Source organism: Myxocyprinus asiaticus, chromosome 37 (assembly GCF_019703515.2).
Source record: "Myxocyprinus asiaticus isolate MX2 ecotype Aquarium Trade chromosome 37, UBuf_Myxa_2, whole genome shotgun sequence".
NCBI lineage: Eukaryota > Metazoa > Chordata > Actinopteri > Cypriniformes > Catostomidae > Myxocyprinus > Myxocyprinus asiaticus.
In genome coordinates, this window is record NC_059380.1 from 11,014,946 (window position 1) to 11,034,267 (window position 19,322).

Sequence of the window (19,322 nt, forward strand, 5' to 3'; positions counted from 1 at the left end):
ATATTGAATTCAACATGAAATGAAAATGGACCCAATTTTACTTTCTTAAAACTGGTAACTATAATTTTTTCGATGTTAAAATTTCAATGTTAAAATTCAGCTTGACATACAGAGTCAACAATAAATAAGCCATTTGTAGGTTTTCAACTAAACTGTGGTGCAATCAAAACACTCCTCTGTTAGTTTAAGCGGCCTGTCTAGCCCGAAACAGCAACATTGGCTCAACCAATGGTGTGAGTTTTGAGCGGAACGTTTTGTTTCTACAACCAGTGGAAGATGGGGAGAATTTTCTGGAATCTATTTAAAAAAAACACTATTCGGATGTCGAGCTACTTTGCTTTTCAGTTGATGTCACAAGTGTAAACCAATAGCCAAATAGCAATTTAGGCATTGTTTTAAGCTACTGCTAATGCAACCTTTTTAATGTCTTGCCAACCATTATCATAGTACTGTAATGCTGGTTAACATTAATCCAGTAAAGCTTCATTCTTGTACAGAACGCCCACTTTTCACAATCCAGTCAATTCTTTGTTGATACAATAAAGTCCCATCCTAATTCTCTGCAAATATTCTGTTTCACAGGGGAATACATCACATTACACAAGTAAATATATTGTGAATGCCATCTCATGCTGACTTTTAAAGGCATCTTCCTCAGTGGCGATTTTAGGGGGTGGCCTGTAGTGGCCTGGGCCACCCCTGAAATCTCATTGGCCACCCTGTGGCCACCCCAGAACTGATTGGTAGTTCATCATGTTCATCAACACAAGAACGAAGAACCAATAGAAACACCTGTCAATCAAAGATGACATCTCAGGTCATTTGTTGATTTAGAGCCACACTGACCCAGGGTCAGTTTTATATTTCTGACCATTATAGTAGTGGTGGGACTGAAGCTGTGTGAGCTGATCTTTGATCAGTGGGGGGAGGGGCAGGCCACGGGTGGCCAGGCAGGTGCCGCAGGTCGCGGGCAGCGGGCGCCAGGTCTGTAGTATAACGGTCGGTCAGAAGCACGAAGCTGACACGAGCTAGTGTCTACCTCCAACTTCCAATGAGTTGACGACGTCGATTTGTGGTCAAAAAGAAAGCTGTTATTTGAGAGGTATGTTCATCTAATCTAACGTTTAATTTATCCCGAATTTCCATGTGAATGTGAAAACATTTTTTCATTGTTACAGTAGCTAGGTTAAAGAGTAAGCTAGACCCTACACCACATTCAGCATGTTATCTTTATATTGACATGAAATATGAAATGCCATGTTTTCTGATTTAATGTGTAAAGGTGTGTAAAGCGTTTTACAGATGTATATGTTCAATAGTTAAAGTTATATATATGGCTAACCTGTGTGTGAAATGGAAGGGTTTGTGCTGTGACTGTACTTTAAATCTTTACATGAGTTATTTATGAGCTCTTTATGTGTATTATTGGTCAGTCAGACCAATAAAATCTTCAAAGTTTTTATTATTTGACATTTTAAATATGCAGAGGCAGGGCAAATTGCACTTAAATGCCACAAATGATTTGACTAACTATTTTATTTGGTAATATTCAAAGTAATTGAAGCTATCAGAACATGTGGAAAATAAACCTGAGCAGACACTGTAAATAGAGTTTTGTTTTTTACTGTATTCAGAGCTCAATCTGCAATTTGGGGGTTTCCAGACAGACACCTATAAGCCCTCGTAGCCAATTTCACACACTGATTTGTACGCAATTTAACAATATTTCTGCTGGACAGTGCAGTTATAGCTAATAAATGAATGAATAATTGATTGAATTGCGCCTCAATCAGTTATCACCTGTACTTATATCTTTATATGATTATACACTATACCTGATGTTATATGCAGATTAATTCTCTACAATGAGAATAGCTCTTAAAAATGTGTAACTGACTTTTCCTAAACAATTACTGATTTAAAAATGGATGTTATGTTAAAATAACCAGAGATTCCCAGAAACTGTAATAGGTTGAAATAGAACAGGAATAGAAAACTGTCAAATGTCAAAACAACAGTCTGATATTGAATACAAACTATTCAGTGAATGCTAACATGAGTTTAAGAATTCATTTATTCTACATGTGTAGATGTTGAAGCAAAGCAATGCGATATTTACACATTTTGATCATGTGCCATTCATAAAGGTTCCCCCGGTATCGCCACCCCACACTAGGTCTGTGCCACATCTTGGCCACCCCAGTAAAAATGTCCTGGATACACCACTGATCTTCCTGTTCTGTTTGTTTTCTCTGTGCTACTATAATAGGGCACAGAGCCCAGAAGATATTCTGTATAATCTGTTATTTTTATTCCCTGCACAGAAAAAAAATGCCCAGAAAATACCCACGCAGAGTCGTGTAAAAATATGCACAGCTCCGTGCTCAAATTATTATCTACCCATGCCCACACATATACGCAACCTATAGCTCAGAATCTCATGCGTTGATTTCAGGAATGAGCTGGCAAGCCTGACTTACTCCACACTTATTGTTGAGCTAAAATGATGCTCTGGCTTGAGCAGCCCACAAACAGATTAGAAACAAGCTGAAAGAAAGGAAGACAATGAAAGAGTGCAACATTCCACTACATGACCTTCTTTATACTGGAAAGGGCACATAATCTGTCACATACAGCATGCAGACACACACATGACAGTGAGCTTTAGCGCTTGTTTCTCGAAAGTAATGTGCCAGATATGGCTGCTATATCTACTGACACGTGCCATCATTGTGGTTCCTCTAGCCTCTAAACTTTCTGTCTCTGCTTTAAGAAGTCCACAGCTCGGAATATATATATATATATATATATATATATATATATATATATATATATATATATATATATATATATGTGTATATATATGTATATATATATGTATATATATATATATATATATATATATATATATATATATATATATGTGTATATATATGTATATATATATGTATGTATATATATATGTATATATATATGTATATATATATATATGTATATATGTATATGTATATGTATGTAAGGAATAACTGACGATGGACCGTTGAATTGTTGAAAAATAATGCACACCCGAAGTGGTAATGCCCGTTACACCTCGGGTGTGCATTATTTTTAAACAATTTAATGGGTCTGAGTCAATTATTTCGCTTATACCACGGTTAGCACACCTTAAGACATCGTTCAGGGTTTTATCTCAAGACATTTTCTGGTTTTCGTCCCTAAAACACTCTTATGAGAGGACCTACTTTCTTCTGTCACAGATTCAGTGTCTTACTTTAATACAGCTCAAGCCTTTGTTGCTAATTCGAAAACGTCACGTTAGAACTAGCAACGGAGGATAGCCAGGCTTGCGCTGCTTTACTGGAGCACTGACTGGAGTAACATGTTAGTGCATTTGTGCGTGTTTGTATTTGAGAGATCGAAAGATGGGATTATCTTTTTTGTTGCAACTCTCCACAGAAGTAACAATGCTTCAAAATCGCCAAGATGTGTGTCACCATATTGTCGTTATAAACCGTAACTTTTTGATGCAGTGTGTGTGTGCGTGCGTGCCCGTGCGAGCGTGCGTGCCCGTGTGTGTGTGTGAGCGTGTGTAAGAGTGGGGGAGACGAGGTAGGGCGAGGGCTCTTTTTAACTGAAATTGAAATACATTTTTGATATTTTAGACGTTGTTTTGACATTCTTAATCGATTTACTTTAACCAGTGACTTTGTTTTAATTTGTTATTTTGTTGTGGTAGCCTGTAGGGCTCTTTAAAATTACTGAAATAATTAGCGAAGTGATATGGAACCGTTATGCGGTCAAGACCTGGAAACTACTTCATAGCTGTGCGTTTCCTTGAAAAATAATTGCACACCTTACAACATCCGTGAACCAATCAGAATCAAGCATTCAACAGACCCGTGGTATAATTAATATATATACACACTATATTGCCAAAAGTATTCGCTCACCCATCCAAATAATTGAATTCAGGTGTTCCAATCACTTCCATGGCCACAGGTGTATAAAATGAAGCACCTAGGCATGCAGACTGCTTCTACAAACATTTGTGAAAGAATGGGCCGCTCCCAGGAGCTCAGTGAATTCCAGCGTGGTACTGTGATAGGATGCCACCTGTGCAACAAGTCCAGTCGTGAAATTTCCTCGCTACTAAATATTCCACAGTCAACTGTCAGTGGTATTATAACAAAGTGGAAGTGATTGGGAATGACAGCAACTCAGCCACGAAGTGGTAGGCCACGTAAAATGACAGAGCGGGGTCAGCGGATGCTGAGGCGCATAGTGCGCAGAGGTCGCCAACTTTCTGCAGAGTCAATCGCTACAGAACTCCAAAGTTCATGTAGCCTTCAGATTAGCTCAAGAACAGTGCGAAGAGAGCATCATGGAATGGGTTTCCATGGCCGAGCAGCTGCATCCAAGCCATACATCACCAAGTGCAATGCAAAGCATCGGATGCAGTGGTGTAAAGCACGCCACCACTGGACTCTAGAGCAGTGGAGACGCGTTCTCTGGAGTGACGAATCACGCTTCTCCATCTGGCAATCTGACGGACGAGTCTGGGTTTGGCGGTTGCCAGGAGAACGGTACTTGTCTGACTGCATTGTGCCAACTGTGAAGTTTGGTGGAGGGGGGATTATGTTGTGGGGTTGTTTTTCAGGAGCTGGGCTTGGCCCCTTAGTTCCAGTGAAAGGAACTCTGAATGCTTCAGCATACCAAGAGATTTTGGACAATTCCATGCTCCCAACTTTGTGGGAACAGTTTGGGGATGGCCCCTTGCACAAAGCAAGGTCCATAAAGACATGGATGAGCGAGTTTGGTGTGGAAGAACTTGACTGGCCTGCACAGAGTCCTGACCTCAACCCGACAGAGCACCTTTTGGGATAAATTAGAGCGAAGTCCGCGAGCCAGGCCTTCTCGTCCAACATCAGTGTCTGACCCCACAAATGCGCTTCTGGAAGAATGGTCAAAAATTCCCATAAACGCACTCCTAAACCTTGTGGAAAGCCTTCCCAGAAGAGTTGAAGCTGTTATAGCTGCAAAGGGTGGGCCGACGTCATATTAAACCCTATGGATTAAGAATGGGATGTCACTTAAATTCATATGCGTCTAAAGGCAGATGAGCGAATACTTTTGGCAATATAGTGTGTATGTGTGTGTGTGTGTGTGTATATATATATATATATATAATGTTGCAGAGAGCATGAACTGTGCCAATACTATTTCTCCTACACACTTTGCCAGCACCAAGCATTGAAATCAGAGGCTGTCTACATTATTTAATGAAGTGCAAGAGAAGAGGGAGAGAGGTGTTATAGCAGTATCAGAAACATATCATGTGGTTCATCCTAATGGTACTTAACACCGCTGTGTAACATGACCTGAGGACAGTGTCTGACAGTTGAGTATCCCTGTCATGATATGTCCAAGTCTTCCATTACTCTTCACAGAATGTGTTACCTGCACAATATCAAGCCAATAACAGAAAAAAAGCATTTAGAACAAAACTGGAGAAAAATACACAGATTTCTGATTCCCTGTAATGAAAAGTGCTTGTGGGATTGCAAGGAGAGGCTGTTCATCTCTTACCCCCTTTGAGATAGATTATCATTGTCAAGGACATTGATTAGCCTCAATACCCCAAGCATTCTATACACACTTGAACGGCCCTTTTCACTCCATACTTCATATAGTAGTGAGGCAATTTTAGAGGCTGTATTTGACAGTGACAAATGAGGCTTTCCACTCACATTTCATGTGATGAATCCTAGCAGGAGGGACCGCACTGTTGGTCTCTCCATTGTTTTTGGACCCCTCGCGTTTTCAGTGTGGTGCTTTGTCTGGGTGATTTTACTTTGATTTTACTCATTCTGTCCAGCCATGGTATTGATTGGTTTTTTGAGCAATTGCATAAAACCCCTTAACTCTTTGGAAGGAAAAGATTGCGCTCTGGTGGGAATGAATTGGGGTATATTGACAGTAGTCAGAAAAGGAACCACCTCCCCAGAGGGTTTGGATATCGACCAACCCCAGAAGTGTCTTTCCTCTTGATCCAGCTCATTGATTATGGTAATGCAACCCAAGGCCACACAGCTTTAGGTAATTTGTCATAAGCTGCTGGTGATGATGTTTTTATGTCTGTTGCTACTCAAGCACCACATCAGCCATCAGAGTTTATGGATATGGGCTTTTTATATAGTGAAGCACCAGAGAAGCCTCGGCTGCAATGAAAAAATATGCCGGAACTGTGGCCCAGTACATTGTTCAATGAGAATCTAATAAAGCTGATGAGGGAAATCCAAAGTGGCTTTCATCCTCCTCATTTATAGTTGCAAAGTTTCATCTCCCTTTGTGAGAAATCATCTCCCTCCCTGAGAAACGGGGCTAAGGAAAGCAAGGAATGAAAAAGGTGATAAATGATCTCATTTCAAGCCGACATGTTGCCAGTGTGTTTTACCATAGTAACATTCTCTGGAATCGGTCTCTCTGTAGAGGCACTAAAAGCATACATGGAAATGTTTCACTGTAAGACAGATAACTTTTATAAGAAGGTTTTTCTAGTTAATGGACTGATGGTGTCCTTTTGTTTGTATTGATTGTTAGTAAAATGAGAGGCCAAGTAGAATGTGTTTCATCCTTGTTGTTCCTTGAATAATATTAGTTTAAACCAATCATGTTTTAGAGGTTAGGTTTAGGCTTAGATTTTCAACTACAATCTTACCAATCAATCAGTCCGGATCAGTCTGTCCCTTGTATGTGATGAAACATATTTTATTTTGACTTTAAATGGTTCGTCTTTTGAGAATTGTTTTATTCTGCCAACACCCTTGAAAAAGTTTTTAACAAAGTCAGTCCAGAATCAGTTTAAGGGTTTTTACTTAAAATGGATCTGAAACATCTTACAGGTTTTTATTTCTTTTTTTTCTTTTTTTTACCCATTACTAAATTCTAACATGGATTTTGGCATGAAAATAGCCATAAGCTGGCATGGTGTTAAAAACAAACAATCAACCTATCATCTCCCTCCAATTTCTGTTAATGGTTACTGTTAGGGTTAGGGTTAGAGACAGGGTTAGAACTATAGTTGTTTTACAGGAATGATCTTTTAGGACCAAGAAAAGATGTTTATCCATGAACATATCCTATTTGGCAAAATCCCTGTAAATGACACCACAAATAAAGATTCTCTTTTGAGTGTATTTGAATTAGTGCTAGATGGCTCATCACACTCAAGTGGAAATGCAACGGGACATTACAGTATAATTAATTATTTATAGACCGTACAACCAAGGGCGTAGATTTGGCTTGAGCATGTTTCCATTGATCATTGTGTAAATATTGGGGGGGGGGGTTGTACTTGCTTGTTTTGATTATTGGGGGGGGGGTTACCCTCCCCCATCCCCCCTGGAATCTACGCCCCTGCATACAACCATGATGTTCATTTAAAGCCTTTGAATTCTACCTGTGGCTCTTAAAGGTGTATTCCATTGATCTGTATTTCATTGAAAGAAATAAGGTTTTTTTTCTTTTGAAATCCTGTCTGGATTAATGTTACAGTTGCATTAACAATACTCTTAATTAATGTTGCCTGCCATTCAGGTGCAATGTAAAAACAGGCTCTAGAAAACCACATGCAGAGATCTCCCTCTCACACACACACACGCACACTCTCTTCGGGAAGTGTCTTCAGTTGAGCAAAGAGCAGTTGCATGCAGGAAGACCGATAGTAGAGGAGGGAGGGGGGGAGGGTGTTTGCGCAAACTCATAGGCAGATAACAAACCCAGCCACAGATGCTAGTGCAAGAAAGAGAGAGAGAGAGAGAGCGTACGCATTGGTGTGAGAGAAGGAGGAAGGGAGGGCGGTGCAGTACGTCAGTTCTCTCAGTCTCTGTGAGGCGGTAAGAAGCAGGTTGATTTTCTAGCTTTTTTCTAGCAGCGGTCATAAACTCACTGTGGACTGGAGCTTCTATCTCAGCTAGCCGAAGGGATATTCACAATGTCAGTGCAATGTTTACATAACATTAACCAGATCTTCAGTGCTCAGGAGCCTTTTTACAGCAATCCTGTGTGACTGTTTGTGAGTTGGTGGAAGCCAATACAAGCAATTCATGTGCAGTGACATGCTTGCTTCACCCCTGGGTTAATTTTCTCTTCTCGTGGGCAAGTAGTGCTCTTGGTTGCCGTGGATTTCAAGCACTGAACTGTTGACTAAACCAAGTAAGAGAACCTACTTTTTTACCACTGCCTGTTTGTGACCTGTGGAAACAGGAACTAAGCATCAGAAACCTGCCGCAACAGTTGCACGCGCTCCTCGGAACGTGCACGTCACTGAGTGACAGCGCTCCCTTGAATTTCTGCACAGTGTTTCCGGTGGCAAGTGGAGCTCTGGCCCTTCACCTGAAGTTGTGGTCCCCTGCTCCCAGCCTATCCTCCCCTTCCATCCCCTGGAGCCTGGAATGGTGCGTTTGGTCCCCTGAAGCCCCACAAAGGGTGGACACAGAGTCCCCCAAACTGGATCCTTCTCCACAAATGACTGGCAGCAATAGCATGAGCAGTGGGTACTGCAGCCTGGATGAAGAGAGTGATGACTTCACCTTCTTCACTGCCAAGACCACCTTCTTCCGGCAGCCGCAGGCCAAGCAAGTACCTAAGGTAGTGTATAAAGCTGATGGGATTGTGAAGATTTTCGGACATTGAGAGCGAGCTCATTCGTACTCAAAACAAGAAGCGAGAAGCACCTCAAAGAAGTGTTTGCACGGAAGTGAGACAGTGTGCATTGTTCTTGAGGTTTTTCAAGTGCTAACACTTGATAAACTGCTAAATTGTAAGAATTGTGCATAGCATGCATTTAGAACAGGTTTATCACCTGGTTTGTTTACATGCGAAAAGTTGGAACAAGAATATGTTTTGAGTGACAACATTTGCTGTCTTTTGCTCATTTTTTAGATCAATCCTTTGTTCAACATGCACAATCTTGCAACATTTATGCATAATTAGCGACATTTATTCATGTTTACATGCATGATCTTACACGCATGATTATGCTTAAGCAGACAACATGTAATGTTATTTAAACGCCTTAAATGGTTTTCCTTTATCGGGGTAAGGTCATAAAAGGTTTAAACAAAAACTGATCGGCACATGTAGATTAACCCATTGCCTGATTTCACATTGCATGAACAAATATGTGTAGGGTGATGTAAAAGTTTTTTATAATGAACATATTTTTGATAGTTGGCAGCAGTTTTGTTGTGCACGTAAAGTGAGGTGATTGCAAATGAGTCCATTTACATGCACAACAATATGTTGATTATCTATCAAAAATAATATATTTCTTAAAACCTGATAACGCAAGGAAAATGTGTTTAAAATTTTGGGGATTTTCTCCAATTTTGATATCGGAATGTAAACAGTCATGCACACAGCTAAAACATTTGTAAACGTGTTCTAGGTGATGGACAAAATTTCTGCGTACCTATCGGACTTTGATTAAACAGTTTATGACCTTTCCCTGATAAAAGAACACAATTTAAGGCATTTACATAACCTTAGACATTGTTTACTTATCAAGCATAATCATATTAGATCATGCAGAAGGCACTCATTGTTAAGAGTGTAATGGTTAGATTAGATGGGCTGTAGAACAAGAGCCTTGCCCATGGAAACCTTCCCTGTATAGGGTGACTGCAAACACCGATTCAAATGAAGAGTTCTCTCAAGGACTTGCATGACTCGATAAAGAAACTGTTCAATCGCATTATTCCCCTGCTGTCAAATAATATGCTTCTCATGGCAACAGTCATTTTGGCACACCAATCTAATTGAAAGATTAGCCTTACCCTATAGTTTTAGGTAATTTACTTGAAACACTGCATACTGTGTTTAGGTTTGCCATTCTTGAAATTAGCAGATAAGGGGAAGGCAACATTTTGAGATGACTGGAAAAGTGTTAGTAGGAGGGGAGATTCCACTGTTTTATAAATGTATGATGGTTAGCTCAAAGATGTAAGATGTTAATGTTGAACAAGTCTCCAAGCATTTTAGGCTACTTTTTTTTCTTTCTTCACAATTTGAGGTAGTTTAGTGCGAAGTTAGCCTATTTCACAATAGATTTGAAGTACTGAATGTCCTGACAGACTTATGTTATATGCATCATTTACAATACAGCTTAGGTTCATTTATTTGCTTATCCTTATTTGGTGAAATTGATACAGTATATCATTCACCTAAAACATCCATGTGGATTACTTCACAATGCAGTTTTACTTGAAGCTCATTAGCTACATATCTTGATGTTCATTAAAGACAATCTTTTCTAACACAGCAGTGTACATAGTGCACTCTCACTCCCTCAGAGCTCTCTAATGCTGTGAGGGGAAGGAAATGGCTGCTGATTGTGCCAGAAAGGTTTGTCCTTCGCTCAGTCAAAGAATGTGTGATTTTACAAGATTATAGTTATTTTACTGACTTCCAGTTAGACCTCTCTATCTTAGACTTCGATTGATAGACTGAGTGACTGAAAAGTAGTCTGATTGGTATTCATGGTATTCATGCTCCTTAATTTAAACCAAAAATTGGACTCTCCAGACATATGCACACGTCAGCTTGCATCTAATCCAGGAGCTGTCCTAAAACACTTTAAACTTTTACTGACCAGCCTTACATCACTCTCATCGGTATCGGGTTTGGAAAGAGCTCCTCACGCTCCTTTCAGGATGTGAATTATTAATCCTGTTCTCATCTAGACATTGTGAGTTTCCAGTTTGAGGGCATTCAGTGGGCAAAGTTTGAGTTGCAGGTTTTTTTGTTTTGTTTTTTGTTTTTGTGTGTGTGTGTGTGTGTGTGTGTGGTTGACATTCTATTTCCTGAACATTGTGGACAAAGTGTAGATTGTTTGTATATTATGTTGCTTGGTGCAGGGTGCTGCTAATTTCATCCGTTGGGTGACACAATTATGATGATACTTGTTTTGTACATTGTTTTTAGAGCAGTTTAACCAGGCTGTTGAAACCACACAGCAGGTGAAGTTTGCTTGTTGTACTTCCTTTTAGGATCTCTGAAAGTTACTAATGCTTCCGTCTGTAACTGTAGTGGGGGATAAATGGGAGATTAATTTATGTTCTCAGTTTAGCTTGTTCTCCTTTTGAGTTGTGGGATTTAATATTGCTTTATGGATCAATAATGCACTTCCTATTTCTCTCACTGTGTTAAATGTAGTAGACAGTAGGCTTTTAAACCAAGAGCACAGAGCAAAAGTGCTTTAGATGAAGAACTGCCTGTAGTGCTCATGCATTCAATAATCTTTCCAGGCAGGTCCGTAACAACCATAGACACTGACGGGGGTAGCCCCAATATTTAGATTAGAGGTCAATCAATATGTGTTTTTAGTGACCAGTTTAACATTCACCTTTGATCCCCCTCATTATTGTATATTTTGTTAATCTTTGATTCCAGGAACTTGTTATAGACAACACCACATCCACACACAAGGCAAACCCTCTTTATATGCACATCTGTTGAACTCATTAATCCTTATATTTCTGTAGATGTCTGACCCAAATGTCTGTTATTAGTTGAGGAAAGATAAGTTGGCAATGAAAACACGCTACATCATTGTCTCTGGTTTCCTTAGACCCTCAGCCAAGTGAAATGCCTTCCTCTTCGAGGGCAGCCAGGGAGAGGCTAACATTTGAATAGGGGAAGTCATGCAAACATCAGGCAGTTTGCTCAGGGTTTTGCACTCTATGAGTGGTGTTACAGACCATCTCATAAACTATATTGATGCTCATATCTGGTATGCTTTGCCGCTCTTGTGCTAAATTGGCAAATGGCTACCTTCTTAGTATGCTGCAGCAAAATGAGTCAAGCAGGATGCTTGTTTTAATTTGCCTTATTATAATAGCTGTTTGTATGAATGTCATTTTAAAACTCCATTATAGGTGCTGATTGTGTGTGTATCAAAAATAGATAATAAAGACCTTCATTTAATGCACAGACATCATCAAAGGCATTTGTATGTGCAGAAGTTTGAATGGATAGCTTTGGGCTTGTGTTTACAGAGGAGGATCTTGATGGTTTAGACTCTGTTGATGATCTACGCTGTTCATCCAGGCATGTAGATGGTGGGCTTTGCATTTGTGCAGGGCTACAGTGTGGGAGGGAGGTCTCACACTGCACACTTGACCCAGTAATAAGAGAGATAGAAAGAGAGAGAAGAGGGAGAAGAGAGAGAGAGCACATATGAAACATGTGGGTGGGAGCAGAACATAAGGCGTCATTCCTACACTGCTGCAGAAACAGCAAAGATAGAAGATGAGAAGATCAATTCAGGGCATCTAAATCTTATAAATGCTGTGTCTCACTTCTTACTGGCACCAAAGACCTTCCAAAAAATATGAAATGCAGCTGCCCTGATGAAATGCAGGGCCTGGACCCACACATCCATGCATGAACGAGACATCGATAAAGCCGTAACAAAATGCATTTGTAGGGCGATTCGCCGAAAAGTGTAACATTGTGGCTCTGTGGCGCTATCAAGACATTGCTCTGTTTGTTTGAGCATCCCGACCAGCCCGACAAAGTGACATTGGCTCACCGTTGGCTCAAATGTTTGGGGTGGGAATTACACACAGCAATGTGTAAAAAGACTTTATCTGAACATCAGGGCTCCCCTACTAGAAAAAAATGTCTGCTTTAGCTTGCAACCCTCACTTCCTGTAGAGCTATTTTTTGTAAGTATAACTCTCACACCAATAACCAGAATGTATCTGTGCCATTAAACGGATGTAGATTATTATATTGAGGCCATTCAGCAGGTGCAGATGTAGATGACTTGCACGTTGCCTGAAATTGTCACTAAAGGCATTGTGTTCCCTAATCAGTCTGAGTAGCCATGTGCTGCACTTAAAGACGCCTGCTTGACATGCAGTGATGACTTGGAGATGTCACTCAGATAACATGTACAGCCGTGCACTTTTCATGTGATGTAAGCTCTGTAAGTTGATATTTGTTCAGGTCGTGCACCAGGGCACCTTTGTTATGTTCATGGTAACACCCTTTACTTGTGCTTTAGATTTACTTTCTTTCCTCTGTTTGTTTAACTCTCAAACTGTAAACTGCATTTTTTATTTAAAGAATGGGCTGGAGTTTTAACAATGAAAGACATTTTTCAATAGATGAAGCTGTATTGTTCAAATGCGCCCCATATGAACTTATACAGGCAAGATGTATCTGTTTATTTGCGCAAAGCAAACCTTTGACCAATTTTCTTTGGGCCAAGTGGTTGTTCCCTGACTATAGTACCTAATACCTTGTCGATCCACTGCAGGGAATGTTCTGGAAAGTTATACTCTCTGCTACACTGCTTTTTGTGCATTTGCAGGATATCCGAGTTTGGTTTGATGTCGACTCTGATACTCGCTGCAAAAATCTGTCGAGCTGTGATTCACTAGTTTATCAAATCAGGTCATTTACCATCTCAAATATGGATGGCAATGAAAACAATTAGAGTCAACATTGAACATCTGGGATTCAAAATCTAATTTAAACCAGGAAATAAAGAAGAATTTTTAGGATTTTGAAAAATTAAAACCAAAAAGTAATGTCGTAAAATGAATTTGAAAAAATTCTGCACTATTTCTAAGACACTAATCAAATGTCATTTTTTTTGGATATGTCAAATGTAATCATTTGAATATGTCATCTTGGACTTCCACTGACACCTAGGCATGTGGATGCAATAGGTTTTAGTGACCGGTGCCAGTGTAGAAGTTCACTATTCACAGTAAGCCATGATTAATTTAATCCATGAGTGAAAGTATCCAATAATAGGGTGGTTACTAAGATTAAGCGAGAAGTATTCGGCTGGTCATGTGATTCTAACATGGCAGCCCCTATGAGGGGACCCTCTCAGTGTAAAATATAAAGTTTTTAATAAGGTTACTGATTCAAATGGAGTCTTGATCTCATGTGAGTGTTCCTGATATTATACATACTGTATGTTTCAAAATAACAATTAATTTCTTTAGAAGTACAAATGGGGAAAATATTACTGAGTGGACCTTTAACGCTTGTACAAAAAGTTATACTTTTTTTATTCTAAATTATACTTGGATAACTTTTTTTTGCACAGACATGTGGAGTCCATGCCAGCTCGAATGCAAACTAAAGCAAAAAGGGGGACATTCCAAAATACTAAGAAATTCAGAAATTAATGTTACATTTTCAGTTCAACTTTTCACTTAATTTGTTATGCTGACCAAATAACTTGTAGTGAATTTTTATTTATTTATTAAATTAGAAACTGCAAAATGGAAGCTCTTTTACTAGTAGATCCTATAAATATTTATATTTCATGCATTTCTATTTGTGAGTTTTGCTTGGCAGGTTATCTTAGACTGCAGTGGTAGTGTATGATGTGGAATATGGGGAAGTGTTAACAGGATTTTGAGTGCTGGATGTTTCCCAGCTGGAAAAGATGACACGGAAAGAACTAATCAGGCTTTGCATGCTATTTTTTTTTTTTTTTTAACCTCTTGTAATGAGGTTTGTCTCGGGGCCGTGGTACACTCAACTTGAGTATGTATCTGTGTGTGTAGCTAAGATCCGGGCCAGCTCCCTGAATGATGAGCTCCAGTAAGCAAAAGAGATGTGAGTGAATCGACTGGAGATACAATACCATACGCATTATCCACCCACTTCTAATCATGCGCACACACACACACACACACACACACACACACACACACACACACACACACACACACACATACATACATACACACATGCGCGCGCTTATGATGCCCTTTATTCCAACTACAACATAGTTTTCTCAAGCATGAACCTGTTCTCCCACCAATACACCACACTTGAATTCTGGCCTTCACTTGCACATTGTTACAGCAAGAATTATCCCCTCTTGCAAAGTTATGTGAAATCTGTTTTACATTCTTAAGCAATTTACTGGTCTTATTGTGAACGATTCATCTGTGCATATTATTCCAAAGAAAAAATGTTGTCTTCATAATCTTTCATCAAAATGTAATCAAACATTTTTTTTTTGCTTTCGGCTGACTTTAGTAATCTCTCTTATTTTATTAAGTATTTGCTCCCATCCTGATTTTTTTGTGTATATCTCATACTAAATCGTTTAAAAAATTCTAACAAAATCGACATAAAACAAAGGCAGAGTAAACACAAAATACAATTTTTAAATGATAATGTTATTATTGAAGTAAAAAAGTTATCCAATAGCAACTGGACCTGTGTGAAAAAGTATTTGCCCTTTAGTTACCAAATCCCTAAATCTATGAAACTGCATTCATAATGGGGTTCAGCTGGACTAGACACACCCAGGCCTGATTACTGCCAGCCCTGTTTAATCAAATCAACACCTAAATAGAACTTTTTCAGCAGCATGAAGTTGGCTAAAAGGTCTCATCCAGTAGCACACTATGCCAAGGTCAAATTAAATTCCAGAAATGATGAGGAAAAAGGTGATTGAAATACATCAGTCTGGGAAGGGTTACAAAGCTATTTCAAAGGCACTGGAACTCCAAAGAACCACAGTGAGAGCCATTATCAACAAAAGGAAAAAACTTGGCTCAATAGTGAACCTTCCCAGAAGTGGCCGACCTCCAAACATCCTCCAAGAGCACAACAACGACTCATCCTGGAAGACACAAAAAAGCCAAGGACAACACATCCAAGGAACTGCAGGCTTCTCTCCCAACAATAAAGGTCACTGTTCATGACTCTACTATCAGAAAGACAATGGCCAAAAATGGCATCCATGGAAAAGTGGCGAGGCGAAAACCACTGCTAACCCTGAAGAACATTAAGGCTTGTCTGAATTTTGCCAAAACACACCTCGATGATCCTCGAACCTTTTGGGAGAATGTTCTGTGGACTGATGAGTCGAAAGTTGAACTGTTTGGAAGACAGAGGTTACATCTGGCATAAATCAAACACAGAATTCCACAAAAAGAACATCATAACTACAGTCAAGCATGGTGGTGGTAGTGTGATGGTGTGGGGATGCTTTGCTGCTTCAGGGCCAGGGCGACTTGCAATAATTGAGGGAAACATGAATTCTGCTCTCTACCTGAAAATCCTAAAGGAGAATGTCTGGTCATCAGTCTGTGAGTTGAAGTTCAAGCGCAACTAGATTATGCAGCAAGACAATGATCCAAAGCATAGGAGTAAGTCCACCTCTGAATGGCTCAAAAGAAGTAAAATTAAAGTTTTGGAGTGGACTAGTCAAAGTCCTGACATGAACCCGATTGAGATGCTGTGGCAGGACCTTAAATGGGCAGTTCATGCTGGAAAACCCTCCAGTGTGGCTGAACTAAAGCAGTTCTGCAAAGAAGAGTGGGCCAAAATTCCACCACAACATTGTGAAAGACTGATCTCCGGTTATCAGAAGCATTTGGGTGCAGTTGTTGCTGCTAAAGGTGGCAAAACCAGCTATTAAGTTTAAGGGGGCGGTTAGTTTTTCACATGGGTGATATAGGTGTTGGATAACTTTTTTTTGCTTCAATAAAAAAAAAAACATATATATATATATATATATATATATATATATATATATATATATATATATATATATATATATATATATTTGAAAACTGTATTTTGCGTCTACTCAGGTTGCCTTTGTTTTATGTTATATCTCATGTGAAGATTTATTTAGAAAAATACACAAAAAAACAGAAGAAATCAAGCTGGGGCAAATACTTTTCCACAGAACTGTATATATAATTAGGGATTCCACATTCATGGACAACCTGAAAACATCAGGAAATTATTAATTTACCATGCCTGGACAACACAATTTTTAATGAAAATTTCAGAAGTCATGGAAATGTCTTAGTGAATAACTATTTTTCTAGTTTTTCTCTACTCTAAAATATTCAATCTGCTAGATTGCTCTGCTCTTGTGTTGAGTAAAATTTCCTCCCAAGCCATAGTGATGCCGATTTGTCAGTTAATCAATTTGAGTCTGTTCTTTTCAATGAATGAGTCAAAACAATTCATAAATAGTTTATAAATGTTTCCTTTGCTAATCGATCTTAATCAAATTGATTTTAAAAAATCTGTATTCAGTTATCACAAACTCTTGTCAATGTCATAAAAATAATGGAAAATCATTGGGTGGGAACCTTGTATATGTTGCATAAAGAAAATACATATTTAAAATAATTGATATAGATGTTTTATATTTGTGTTCCTGTGGAAATATCTCCATTATAAAATGTTTAATTGTTATGAAAATAATGTCACAATGCAGAAAAATTTCAACTATACACCCTGTCTCCAAAGCCCTCCCTCCAAAGACACCTAGGACCAATCCCAAACCTGTAAAATGATTTACAAGCAATGAGTGCCTATGATCAGCTAAATAAGGGGGGCAGTCCCCTGAATCTGTTTTGCTGCTTTTTTTTTATTCTCTCTTTCTTTTTTCTTTTTTTTTTTTTTCTTTTTCCATGCAAGCCATTTACTTATTTTTCTTTTTGATTTTAGGGTGGAATATGATCTGGACATGTTTCAATGAGATTCACCCTTATAGTATTGGACGATTGAACATTGTTACTGGTTTAAACCAATACTGTTTTTAGAAAACTAGTGTAGAGAAATTTAAATAAATAAATCCAATGAATATTACAGGGAGCCTGCACGTGCCATGAGAATACTTAACACTCTTATCACAGTGGCTCTCAGCCAGATAAAGAGAGAGCAAGGCTGCTGTGTTTTTATTTTGGTTGCCAACCGAAAGACAAATCTCATGCTGTGTAGATGCTAGTGTGACATTTAGACCCATTTTTCCTCTCATTGACGATTTTGTGTCGCTTAATTTGCCGATGTGTTTCTTTCATGCCACCACATTCCACACAATGCAACATCACAAGTGCAGAAACCATTGCACATTTCCTGTCTGAACATTTCATCTGTCACAACAAGGTGTCTTGCCTTGCTCTCATTTGAAATTATTTCTTAACCTTCTACCCATATGTCGTTAACCTTGTCCAGCCCAGGCAGTTCTAGCATGTCAGTGCTTAAAGGGATAGCTCATCCAAAAATGAAAATTCTGTCATCATTTACAAAGTTAGTGACAACATTTATTATTGTTACCGTATACTTGATTTTCATCAAAAATATGCACTGGTTATAGCATAAATTAAAAAGGCGTACAAGGTGCCAAATCTAATTCCGTAAGTGCAGGCTTGTTCTGGCACAAATTAAGCCAATGAAATGGGCTGTGCAGAAGTTAATTTATTTACTAAATGTTCAGATTCTTCTTCCTCTCTATTCAGCTGTACTGTAGTGTTGGTGTCTTCAAGTGTGTATGAGTGTGTGTTTCTTTCTGCTCAATGAGACATGGAGCTTCCATGCCGACGCTCCAGGCATTTCCATGAATAAATGATCCCGCATTTTCATTCTTATTCTTTCGTCCCAGAAAAAGAGAGAAACTCACTTTGCGTGCATTACAGAGGATGAAGTAAGTAGCTAAAAATACCCCAGACTGAATCTTTGTTGCTAAGGCTTGCTCAGCAACTGCACTGAATGTCACAACCCCTAGAATACCCCCTCAATGAGTACTGTTTCTTTCAGTCACTGGAGATGATGGAATATTCAGTTTTGCATACCCTGCCGTGTCTCTCTCTCCATTGTTTCTGCTCAAACTGCATTGAGGACAAATGTGATATCAAGGATTTGCCATATCAATGCTCATCAGAAGGGTGAGAAGAGTGCTTAAAGGGTTATTTCACTCAAAAATAAAATGTAATTGTAATTTTCTCACCCTTATGTCATTGCAAACCTGTATGAACACAAAATGAGATGTGAGAAAGAATGTTAGGGGCTGACAGCATCAGTCACTATTCACTTTCATTGTATGGAAAAAGAAAAGATGCAATGAAAGTGAATGGTGACTGAGGCTAATATTCTACCTAACATCTTCTTTTCCATGGTAGAAAGTAAGTCATACAGGTTTAGAATGACATGCAGGCGAGTCAATGATGACAGCATTTTCATTTTTGGGTGAATGATCACTTTAATTTCAGATAAAATAATTTTTGGCTCCAGAGTGTTAACACAGTGTCTCTAAGAAAGCTCTCTTTCTTCTCTTTTATTCTCTTCTTTTGAATTCAAATGAGAAGAGGGGCAAAAATGGTTTGAACATGCAAGAATTCTAAATGAAAAGTGTTTCTCCCTGTTGTGCTTATTGATGAATTATTATAGATCAGGAGAGCACTCCTCGGTGGCCATTACAGCAGCATACATGTCTGTGTATAGACTCTTTCCTGTCTAGATAAACCTGTATATGT

At 38.9% G+C, this 19,322-nt stretch overlaps 1 protein-coding gene across 4 annotated transcripts in view; it reads left to right on the forward strand.

The window, feature by feature from the left end:
• The window catches only part of LOC127428284 (ras association domain-containing protein 5-like), a 59,004-nt gene that overhangs the window by 31,548 nt on the left and 8,134 nt on the right, over window positions 1–19,322 (forward strand). The window contains exon 1 of one of the 4 annotated variants that reach the window (XM_051676545.1): window positions 7,822–8,649. The exons of 2 other annotated variants lie outside the window; for them this stretch is intronic. In XM_051676545.1, coding sequence (XP_051532505.1) covers window positions 8,527–8,649 — 123 coding nt within the window. In that variant the 5' untranslated portion in view covers window positions 7,822–8,526. Of the gene's footprint in view, window positions 1–7,821; window positions 8,650–10,728; window positions 10,748–19,322 lie in introns of those variants that run through there. One more of the 4 variants, XM_051676546.1, reaches the window with a different exon arrangement.